The 12,245-nt window shown below is 37.4% G+C and overlaps 1 protein-coding gene across 1 annotated transcript in view; it reads right to left on the minus strand.

Annotated features, from left to right (window-relative positions):
* Positions 1-12,245, minus strand: part of LOC123234872 (stimulated by retinoic acid gene 6 protein-like) — a 61,593-nt gene that overhangs the window by 28,328 nt on the left and 21,020 nt on the right. The window contains exons 8-9 of the mRNA XM_044660877.1: positions 10,532-10,643; positions 439-592 (exon numbers count right to left, since the gene is read on the minus strand). Of these exons, the coding sequence (XP_044516812.1) occupies positions 439-592; positions 10,532-10,643 (266 nt within the window). The remainder of the gene's footprint in view (positions 1-438; positions 593-10,531; positions 10,644-12,245) is intronic.

Genomic DNA, 12,245 nt, shown 5'->3' on the forward strand with positions numbered 1-12,245 from the left:
GAGAGGGAAAGTCTACTTAGACAAAATCATAGATCCTTAATTATCATAGATAGCTTAAGTATTAAGGAGATGATAAGTAAAAAGGAAAAATGAAACTAAAAGAAGAATGGTAATAAATAAAAATGGTAAAAAAGAAAATGAAAAAATTCAGCAATGTTTTATCCCATCATTAGTCAAGTAGAAAGTAATTTGAAAGACAAAATCCATTTTCACCATTTCCCTAATTTCTGTTTTCCCTCAAAATCCATGTTTGCAGAATGGCCTTATTTCTAAACTATTCTATTAAAAAAAAGCTTTGTTTTATTTTGTTTTGTTTTGTCAGTTGATTTAGGTGAAAGAACCCATTCGCAAAATAAGCTTTGAGCTGTGATCATTTCTTTTCATAGAATTGCAATCTCAGCCACCCATAGCACAGTAACTATACAGGGACTGATTTACCTTTTGCCACGTTAATCAGCTCCTTTATCCGTAGAATAGCTGGTGTCAGTACTCCTGTCTCATTAACTGAAGCAATATAGCTCTCCAGTCCCTGCTCAAACACATCTAGCTCTCGTACAAAGTATGTGTATATGCAAAATTCAATTATAATGAACTAGGAGGAAAATGGAGGAAAGGTTTTAGAAATATTGTCATTACTCATGGCATAACCCAAATGCACAATATTAATTAACAATTTTAATCTGAAGACAATTTCTTTTAGATCATCCAGGCTCATTATCTCTTAAAATTCTCTCTTACCTCTATATGGTCCTGCTTTATGTAAGAAATGTTTTGTATCTTTCCCATGATAGAACATCAAATAAATCCAGGTCCAGACATCCAAAAGGGAGCTCATTAAATTGAATCAATTTGTTATTTTAAGTACTCCAAGGTCATATTTTGGCAGATGAAAGGAAGACTTGAGGGGGACTTTGAGGTTGATCCAGGCAAGATAATAAAATCATCTCTTTTTTTGACAGTGTGTTTGTTCTATATTATTTCCTTTGATATTACACGAACAATACAAGCAAGAACATGGATTTACTTTTGCCTAAATGATATTGATCATGGATTCCTACCCGTGAAAAGAGAGGAGATTGGGAATCAGTAGATCTGGACTTGAGTTCTTATGTCCATTCTGCTTCTAGCTAGCTATAATATCTTGGTCAGTTTTCTCACCTATCACTGGCACAGGGGCCTGATCTGATTGTTGATAGGAGATTTTAATAATCCAGACATCTTCTGGAGCTCAGCCATATGAAAAAAGAGAAGATGATAACTTCTTGACAATGATAATTCCAGCCTTTAAAAGGTGGAAGAACTAACAAAGAGAAATTCTATACCAGAAATGATTCTCAGGAACAGAAAAATACTGGTTGTTTGGAGATGGAAATGAAATGATGGTAATACTGAGAGTTTGGAAAGGAAAAGCCAGACAGTCTGATAAGTAGCCTAGATTTTAGGACAGCAGATTTCAAAGGGTTCATAAGAAAAGGTATGATCTAAAAATTTTCAGGAAAAATCAGCGTTTGGAGTAGAGGTAAAGATCTCAATGACATTCTGTGAACATGAAGGGAAATAATTCCAACAGAGAAGGAAAGTAGGAATTATCTCAAAGAAATCCATTTAGAAACCCAGGAGATTTAACAGCCAATTTAGATTTTTTAAAAAAAGATATGAGGGGCAGCTGGGTAGCTCAGTGGATTGAGAGCCAGGCCTAGAGACAGGAGGTCCTAGGTTCAAATCCGGCCTCAGACACTTCCCAGCTGTGTGACCCTGGGCAAGTCACTTGACCCCCATTGCCTACCCTTACCACTCTTCCACCTATAAGTCAATACACAGAAGTTAAGGGTTTAAAATTAAAAAAAAAGATATGAATGGAATTTGGAAACAAGGATAGATAATAGAGGATCAATAATATGGGAGCAGAATATAATTAATTTTAATACCAAGCATTGATGTCAAGGTAGAATAGTGGTAAGGGCAAGGTAATTGAGGTTAAGTAACTTGCTTAGGGTCACAAAACTAGGAAGTGCATGAGGACAAATTTGAACTTAGAACCTTCCATCTTTAGGACTGGTTCTCTGAGTCACCTAGCTGCCCCAGCATGATATAATCTTGTAAAAATAGCGTCAGGAGTTCCATAGCTCAGAATGAACTGAGGCTTTGGGAGGTGGGTGGAATGATACCCAACAACAAAAGGAAGGCAGTCCACTTCTTACATTGTTTCTGTTTTCCCTGGCAAAAAGAATGACATTTGCCCAGGAAATGTCTGAACAAGAGAAGAATGATGTATAGAAAACTGATAAATAAGGAGGCCGTAAGAGAGTGTCTCATTGCCCTTGATGACTTCAAGTCACTTGTCGCAGATGAACTTTTATTCTTGAATACTGAAAGAATTGTTGGATTGATTTTTGAAAGATTATGGAGTATATAACAGGCATACCACAAGATTAGAAAAGGGCAAATGTCCAGATTTTCAGGGGGGAAAATCCCAACATAATTTGTGAAATATGGCCTAGGAGAAAGGAGGAAGAGAACAAACATTTAAGTGGCTATTATATGCCAGGCACTGGGCTAAGTGCTTTACAAATATTATCTCATTTAATCCTTGCAACAACCCTATTATGATCTCCATTTTACAGATGAGCACACAGATATTAAACAACATGCTAGATGCACATGGCTAGTAAGTTTCTGAGGTCAGATTTGAACTCAGGTCTTCCTGACTTTATGACTTCCCTTTATCTACCTAGCTTGTCTAACAGCCTTGATTTCCATTCCTGGTAAAATTTTCTCCTGCCCAGTCCAGAGGATGCTTCTGGCAGGTGAGTCAGTTTTAGCATTTGTGAGGTGAAAGGTCTTTTAACATTTAGGTAGAGATCCTGAGGATTAGAGTTTGGTTTGGGTTTTCAGGGAATCTTCTTTAGCAGTTCAGATCAAAACATTTATTTAAAGCTTACTATATACAAGACACTAGGGACACAAACATGAAAATGGAACACTTTGACTTCAAGGATCCTTTAAGGAATACAAGATGTACATAGATAAGTAAATACAAAAGTAATTTGATTTTGGACAAAACACAACTATGTTGGGGGACAAGGAAATCCTTCTATGTAGTAATTGACACCTGAGATAAGCCTTGAAGGAAGGTAGGGAACCTGTTTTAGAGTTTGAGTTGGGGATGGAGTATATTCCAGGCGTGAGAGAAGTTCCAGAGACCAGAAATGGAATGTTGAGTTTGGGAAGAGTTAATACTTAATATTCATAATAATATTTTAAATGAATAATTTAGAATATAATAATAGTTGCTAGTTCAGCACAGAATGAATTAAGAAGAGTAAAGTAAAATATCTGGAAGTATAGATGTGAGCCAGATTATAGAATGCTTTAAATTCTGGTCTGGGAAATTTGTATTTTAAATTTATATTTAAAAAATTTTCCATGGTTACATGATTCCTGTTTTCCCCCTCCTTTCTTCCCTCTCTACCCCCAGAGTTGACAAGTAATTTTACTGGGTTATACATGCATTATCATTCAAAACCTAGAGAAATTTGTATTTTAGGCAATAGAGAGCCAGTAATGATTTTGAAGCAAGGGAATGACAAGGTCAAATATAAATCTCAGAAATAGTTATTTTGCAGCTCTGCCAAATGTGGAGAAGAGAAGCTGAAAGCAGGGAGGCCAATAAAGAGACTATTAAAATAGTTCAGGTGAAAGACGAGAGAAGATGAAATGAGGATAGTGACTCTGTGTAGGGAATTGATGTAAGAGATGTTATGAAGTTAGAATCTACAAGACTTAGCAACTGGATAGGGATAAGGGGGTGGGATAAGGGAGGCACAAGTCTAGGGTGATTCTGATGTTGTGGATTTGGATGACTTGTAGTGGTGTCCTTTCCAGAAACCAGGAAGGGGGATAGGTTAGGAAGAAGAAAGAATGAATTCCATTTTGTATGTTTTGAATTTGAGGTGTTGATAGCACACCCAAATAGAAGCAGGTAGCCTAGTGATGTGGGTCTAGAGAGAGATCATGAATCATTTGGAATCCATCTGCATAAGGATAAGAATTATACCTTTGTAAATTAATAAGATACCTAAAAGAATGTAAAAGAGGTTTCAGAACAGAACCTTGTTGGGGGGCACACATACTAAATAGGTAGGAAATGGATAACAATTTAGGAAAAGTGACTGAGATGGAGTGGTCTTGGTAGTAGTTTTAATATCCAGAAAAGGAAGCAATGATTATTAAGAGCCAGATAGCATCATCTAGGAGAGCTAAGTGGCACAGTGGATTGAGTGATGGGCCTGAAGCTAGGAAGCCTCATTTTCTCGAGTTCAAATTTAACCTCAGACATTTACTAGTTGTGTGACACTGAGGAAGTAATTTAACCCTTTTTGCCTCAGTTTTTCATTTGTAAAGTGAGCTGGAGAAGGAAATAGAAAACCACTCTAGAATCTTTGCCAAGAAGATCCCAAAATGAGGTCATAGAGCTAGATACAACATAAAAGACTTAACAATAACAAAAAGAATGAGTTATACAACACAACTCATTGTTTCTCTTTTTGACAAGATTACTGAACTAGCAGCTAATGAAAAATACGGTAGATATAACATACCTCATTATAGAAAAATATCTGACAAAGGACCACATACTCCTTATGAATGAAGTGGAGTGATGTGGGTTAGATGATAATGGGATTAGGCAGGTTAATATAGGCTCATAGAATTTATATGTTTATCTATATTTACATTTATTTGATTTTATGACATATGTTTATGTCAAATCAGTCAATTTTCACATTTTACAAGTATATACTAAGTGGCTGAGCCAGAATTGGAATCCAGCTCCTCTAAGTACCTCCAGCACTTATTTTTTGTCTAAAGCTTGTTTCCTCCCATCTCCCCCACCATGGATGATTTGATCAATTGGCCAGTGTCAACTTGGAGGAAGATGCCTAATGGAGAACTCCAGAAATTTGTATTTGCCCACATTCTGATGAGCATTTTTGACAGATTTAAGATGAAAGAAATAAAGGTGTGTTGATTAAATAGGAATATAAGGGAGAAAGCTAACATTTTGGATACAAATCAGAGTCCAAAATGATATCTATAGTATAAGGATGATATTAGAAAATAAGTATTGTTTTATTAGTTTAGAGATAAGAAGTAGAGAAGCTGGCTTGAGAAAGAACTGGAGTTTCAAACAGAGCTGATACAGAGTGTCAGTTTCAAGTCTAATGGTTTTTCTGTGACAGTTTCTCCCTCTGACAGTGGCAGTTGGTCTCTGGCAGTTGGCAGAGTCACACACAGGGACTCTCTCTTTCAGGGCTGGAGGAGGTAACATCTTTGCGTCTCTCTCACTGTCTGAGGTAAAGAACTGAAAGAGCTTTTTTTTTTCTTTTTTCAACTTGGGAAACACTATTAACTATCTATTGCTGTTTTTATAGATTGATTTAACTCTGAGAAGACCAAAGAAAACCCTGGTCTTTGGTTTGGACTCTGAGTCTGTTAAGGCTCATAGTCCTAATTTGATTCTTGTTGAGTCTCAACCAGCTAGCCTTTGTTATTTTTATAACTTGAAGGTGAAGTTAAGAATTATGAGAATAATAGTGATAGTAGAAATTTGGGTCAGCCAGATCAGGAAGGATTAGTGAAGCCTGTGAAAACAGGAGAAGTGGTTCCTTGTGGAACGAGGGAGTTTTATTTGGGTGGAGTTAAAATCCCATAGAGTTAGAAATCCTTTTTATCCTTATATATTTTAATAAATATTTTATTTTTTTATAACAAAAGTCTCTTTAGCTTCCTTACACCTGGCTCTGAAGAGTTCATTTATGACAGTGGTTCCCAAACTTTTTTGACCTACTGCCCCCTTTCCAGAAAAAATATTACTTAGCCTCCTGGAAATTAAATTTTTAAAAAATTTTAATAGCAATTAAGAGGAAAGATAAATGCACCTGTGACCATCACTGCTCCCTCCCCCCCCCCATCGCTGCAGCACCCACCAGGGGGCAGTAGCACCCACTTTGGGAATCACTGATTTATGAGCTTCGCTTCACTGATATTAAACTGAAGATACTTTGTTAGCACAGCAAGCAGAGTATCTAAATCAGTTTATAATCAATAATCAATTCATTGCTATATTAGTTTTACGGTCTTTTATTTTTACAACAGGCTAGAAGGATGAACTGGATCTAAGAAAGAATGAATAAAAAACAATGCAGTAAGTGCTTACTATGTGCCAAGCATTGTGCTAACTACTTGGGGAACAAATAGAAAAATGAGACAGTCTCTGTTCTCTAAGAGCTATTATTCTAATGTGGAGAAACACATTAGGATAAAAGGTGGCCAGGGAGGGTATGTTAGTCTGGGAAGTCACAGAGATAGAGACTAGAGCCAGAAGCATGGCATACTCTTTCTGGGAGCAATAGCAATCTTGATTTGACAATGGAGTCCAGAGCGAAAGGTGGAAAGCTAGGGTGGGGGAGGCAGTAAAAGGAGAATACATATATCAGGAGGTAAGAAAATGATTAGTGAGTTGTGCTTAGATATTCGGTGAATCAAGAGAGCAAGTTTCCTAAGATAGACATTTCAAAGATGAATGTATTGAGTCTCCTGGGGCATGTGATATCTGGAAGTCTTGGCGAGTGCAATAACACTAGCAGGGTAGATGGAAAGAAGACGGCCAGGACATGAAGCATGACTGATGTCAGAGAGATGTAATGGACTGTGAGAATTTGCACTCACATATTCAGTCCAATGTGCCAGGATAAGAAAATGGTGGGTAGAGAATGTGAAATATGGCTAGGGCTGGTAGTCAAGGCAGCATGGGCCCCAAGGAAGGAGTTCAAAGCTGAATGGTTTAAAACTCCGAGGGTATGTCCTCTGGACATACAATGGTTCAGAGGGAAATTTAAGGGCAGATGACAAGAAAATAGGATGTGAAGCATCCCTGAAGATGGCTTGGTGTGACCACACTCATACACTCACCAGTAAAGACAAAGTAGGTCCTATAGAGATGAAATTAGGAATATATTGATAAGGTTTTGATAAGTTAAGGGATTTTGGAAAGTTATCTCAGAGGCTGAAGAGTGGCTGAAGCAGAAAGAATTCTGTGCCAGGCTTGGAATTGGAAGGGGGAGGGGCAAGAAGAGTTCTGAATCCATTAATCCCTGACTACTGTGGGGATTAGCCAGCTTTGCTCTCTCTCTGACCTCAGCCCTGCTGGTGAGGTGAAAGGAATATCTTGGAGTTCACTTTCCTCACTGTGAGAAACATCAGAAAGAAGACTGGTTTATATTTGCTGCCGTGACAATTTTGTTTGGAGGAAGAAAGATCAGAAGACCTGCATGCCTGGCCACACTCTGCTCAGTGAGTCTCTGACATTTTGGCTCACTGTCTTTGTATACTTGGAGACAACCTTAAGACAGATAATTTTACTTACATATATATACATATATATACATATATATATATGGATTTAGTTAGCCTTGTTAGTGCTTTTGAGTTTAGTTATTGATAAGGAGTTTGGAAGAGTAGCTTGAGTGAATTCCCAAAACGAAGAATTTCACCTCGAAGTGAAAGGAAAAAGGATGGAGAATTTAGTTCCCTTAGAGTTAAGGTATCCTGTTATAGTAATCCTTATATTTAACTATATAATATAAATAAATAGATTTTACAATATATATATTAGTCTCCAAGGCAGTTCTGTGAACTGAACCCAGTGAAGGGAGGTTCACTCTTGGACTTTCCTTCAAGGAGGAGAACTGGAATACTTTGTAAACATCTGGCAAAATATATAGAGCAGTATCCTCCTTATTAACGCATTTATTAATATCATTATTACAGTCCCAGGGACATTTCCTTTCTTCATAAGTATTATACCAGCTGGCTTTTCACATTCATTCCATATCTGATATAGAATTTCAGGGAGGAGAGGGAGCAAGGCAGCTATACCCAGTCAATCCATAGTTACCTCTAACGTCTACTTGAAAAGTAGTCACCCAGCCTTTGCTTGAAGACTTCCAGAGAATAGAAATGTACCACATGTGATGTGAAGCAATCCATTCCACTTTTACAGCTTTATTTTTGGAAGCTTTAATTTACCTCCTTTCAATGTCTACTTATTACTTAACTAGTTATAAGCTTCAAATCCAAACAAATAGAACTAATCCCTTTCTACCTTACCAACTTTAAGATTTTTGAAAGCATCCATTCGGAGGAGTAATGTCTAGGGAAACTTGAAAGATAGGATGAGACTTGCAATAGGGAACCAGTAGAGTGGATTGAGTAGGGGAAAGGCATGGTCAGAGCTATACTTAAGAAAATTACTTTGACAGTGGAAGGAAGGATGGATTGTAGTGGGAAGACTTGCGAAAAGATCAAATAGCAGACTGTTGCATTAATCTAGGAAAGAGCTGATGAGGGCTTGAACTAAAGTGTAGTTATGTGAGTAGGGAAAAGGGGTCAGTTGAGAGACATTATGGAGGAAGAAGATTGGGCCACTACTATTTGGAGTGAGAGTGAGGAATCAAGGATAAAACCAAGGTTATGAACCCAAGAGAACGAACAAATGAATGAATGAATAATAGTGTGTTTGGCCTGAAAAAAAATATTATCATATTAGTTGTGCTTTTGACAGAAACAGGGAAGTTTGGAAGAGGTGAAAGATAATGAGTTCTATGTTAAATGTGTTGAGTTTGAGATGTCTCTGGGCTATCCAGTTTGAAACATCAAATATATAATGGGTGATAAGTGATCGAAGTTCAGGGGAAAAACTGAGCCTGGACATAGAGATCTTAGAGTCATCTGTATAGAAATGGTCATTAAACCATTCAGAAGTGATGAGGTTAGCAAGAGAGAGTAAAGAGGTAAGGTGAGAGGGCCTAGGAGAGAACACTGGGGATCACCCAAAACTACGGGGCATGATTTGGATGAAGACCCAGCAGAGGACACTGAGAATGAACTTCCAAGGAAGCTGTGCTTCTCAGTGCATCCCAAGATTACACAGGCTTCCATATAACCCATTGACTGGTCTTGAACTTGCGGCTCATTAAAGTCCCCAAATCTTTTTCAATATGATCATGACAGTAAAGGGTTACTCTGATATGTTACTCTGATATGGCAATGGTTGTTTTTTTTTTTAAACCCTTAACTTCTGTTTATTGACTTATAGGTGGAAGAGTGGTAAGGGTAGGCAATGGGGGTCAAGTGACTTGCCCAGGGTCACACAGCTGGGAAGTGTCTGAGGCCAGATTTGAACCTAGGACCTCCCGTCTCTAGGCCTGGCTCTCAATCCACTGAGCTACCCAGCTGCCCCCTACCTGGCAATGTTTTAAGAAATACTATGTTTGAGATTTTTGTTGTCGTTCATTTGTTTCAATCATATCCAATTCTCTGTGAACTAATATGGGGTTTTCTTGGCAAATATCCTGGAGCGGTTTTCCTTCTCCAGCTCATTTTACATATGAGGAAATTGAGGCAAGCAGGGTTAAGTGACTTGCCCAAGGTCACACAACTACTACATGCCTGAAGATAGATTTGAACTCAGGAAGATGAGTCTCCCTGACCTCCTAGATCTGGCACTCTATCCATTGCACCACTTAGCTGCCCCTGTCTGAGATGAAAGTTTAAAACACCAACCCTTAATGCCGTATAATATTTACAAAGACATTTTAGATCAGAGCCTGAACTGAATTGAATTGAGTCATTCACATTGTTAGGCACTCAGAGATAACTGCACTCAATTTCATACCTTGAATTGAAATTCTTAAGGCTTACATGTAAAATGTGAAAGATTTGTGATTCGTTGCAGTGGTGGAAATCTCTTTATTAATGCAAAATGCAATTATAACTAGGAAGTTGTTTGAGGCATATGGAGATTAAATCATTTACTAGTGTCACACAACTAGAAAATGTCAGAATTAGGAAATGAAAACACCTGCCTGCCTCCAAGTCCAGGAATCTATCCTCTAGGATTTGTAACAAGCACAAATTGGATTGAATTTGTTCCACAAAACTGGATGAGATGTTTATGCAAGGCTGCTAAATGAGGTTCCTAGAGGCTTGGGCTACCCTTCCTATTCCCTGAAAAAGCAAAGAAAGTTCAGGTGGTCCTATCCTTCAAGCCTCAAAACAAAAATAAAACAAACTTCTGATTGTCCTCTGGGATTAGTCAAATTATGAAAAGAATTCTTTAGGAAAAGAATCATTTTAGCAATAGCTTTGCTAGTGAGGACATTTGAAACAAAAGTATTAAAAGAAATCCACCTTTTACACAATTTCTCAATAGCATGCCTATTATTTAAAGTAATCATGTCTGAGGAATTTACTGTGTAAATAAAGAATAAATAATAAATACGGAAAAGTAAGCTAAAAAAGAGATTCGTGACTTCATTTTTGTACAATCATCTTTTTCTTTGTATACAGAAATGTTGACTTTATTTTGTTTTTATAAAATTTGGAATTAAATAAAACAAAATGTTGGGAAAAAAGCAAAATGATTATGTCTTTCCATATTTGTGGGCTAGACAAAGATCGATTTACTTACAAGATATAAGCAGATGAAAGCTAGCACGGTAGAACCAATCATTCGACTTGGGAATTGAAAATATGGATCCCATTCATAGATCCTACGTTGGAACCAGGATTTTTCTTCCTCCCTGTAGATAAATAAACCCACATATATCTGAGGGGGATGAATTAATAGTAAATTATTATTTTTTAAAACTATGCCCTTTCCCTTCATTATATGGATATTGGGATCTATTTCCTGTGTTAACTCTGAAGGAGAATGTTTGTGAAATCCTGTAAATTCTCTATACTTGCTCTCTGTCTGTAGTAATTTTTGTTCTAGGCTACCTCAATACTCCCATAGTACCCAGGTCCATGGGAAGCTTGTTTAGGAAATGCAAGTAAAGGATGGACACTTAAGAGTTCTATGATGCTTACGAAATCACATGTGAGTTATATGCTTGGAAAAATCCAAGGTGCTATAAAATAGAAGATATTATATTTGCATAGGTATCATACCCTTTCCATTTTGCTAGATGCCATCTTTAGCATCTAAGTAGGGTTGTGCTTTTGTGTGCCAATTCTTATGACAAAGCTAGTGTTCAAAAGGAAAAAAAATTAATATGAAACGTCAGAGAAAAAGGTCACTCAATAAAACATGAAGTTCCTACCATGTTCCAGGCACTATACTGACTGCTGGGATTACAAAGAAAGACAGAGGGGAAATCTGGGTGGCTCAATGAGAGTCAGACCCAGAGATGGGAGGTCCTGGGCTCAAATCTGGTCTCAGACACTTCCCAGCTGTGTGACCCTGGGCAAGTTATTTAACCCTCATTAACTAGCCCTTATTGCTCTTCTGCCTTGGAACTAATACACAATATCAATTCTAAGATGGAAGATGAGGGTTTAAAAATTATCTGTCACTAATTTTCTGGGACTTCTGCTACTTTTCATAATTTCTCGATGTTCCCATTATTAAGATAATATTGGTAAAGTCTTTGGCACATATAAATGTTTAATAAATCCTTGCTTCCATCCTTCCTTCTTTTCATTCTAAATGACATAAGCTACTTTCATCTCTCCCTTCATTTTAAAATTAAACACTAGCTCATTGGACATTGAGATCAGCTTCTCATTTAGTTAGGACAAAGCTGAATGGCCTTTTTCATATGAACCTGAGAAGCAATGGTTGAGACTGTGTTTCCAAACTAATTTGATTTGGAGCTTGAGATATATTGTCATCAACTGCAGATGCTGTTCCAGAAATGTGTAATGGTTTGAGGATTTAGGAGAAATTAGGGAAATCTTCAAGCAAAATAGGGAAAGTGAGACCTGTATTCTTACCTTGCCTCCCTTCCACAATTGTCATGTGTAGTAAATATTTCTGATGTATACATAATTTCATATTTAATCATTTTGAGGGAGAAATATTGTTAGCACTGGCGTTTTCTCAAAGAATATTTCTTTTCAAAAAATTCCTTATTTTCTGTCTCAGAATCAATACTAAGTATTGGTTCCAAGGCAGAAGAGCAGTAAGGACTAGACAATTGGGGTTAAGTGACTTGCCCAGGGTCATACAACTAGAAAGTGTCTGAGGCCAGATTTGAACCTAGGACCTCCCATCTCTAGGCCTTTTTTTTTTTTTTTAACATTTATTAATATTCATTTTTAACATGGTTACATGATTCATGCTCCTCCTTTCCCCTTCAACCCCCCCCCCCGCCGCGCCCCCCTACCCATGGCTGATGCGC

The sequence above is a fragment of the Gracilinanus agilis genome, chromosome 1 (genome assembly GCF_016433145.1).
Source record: "Gracilinanus agilis isolate LMUSP501 chromosome 1, AgileGrace, whole genome shotgun sequence".
Taxonomy (NCBI): Eukaryota; Metazoa; Chordata; class Mammalia; order Didelphimorphia; family Didelphidae; genus Gracilinanus; species Gracilinanus agilis.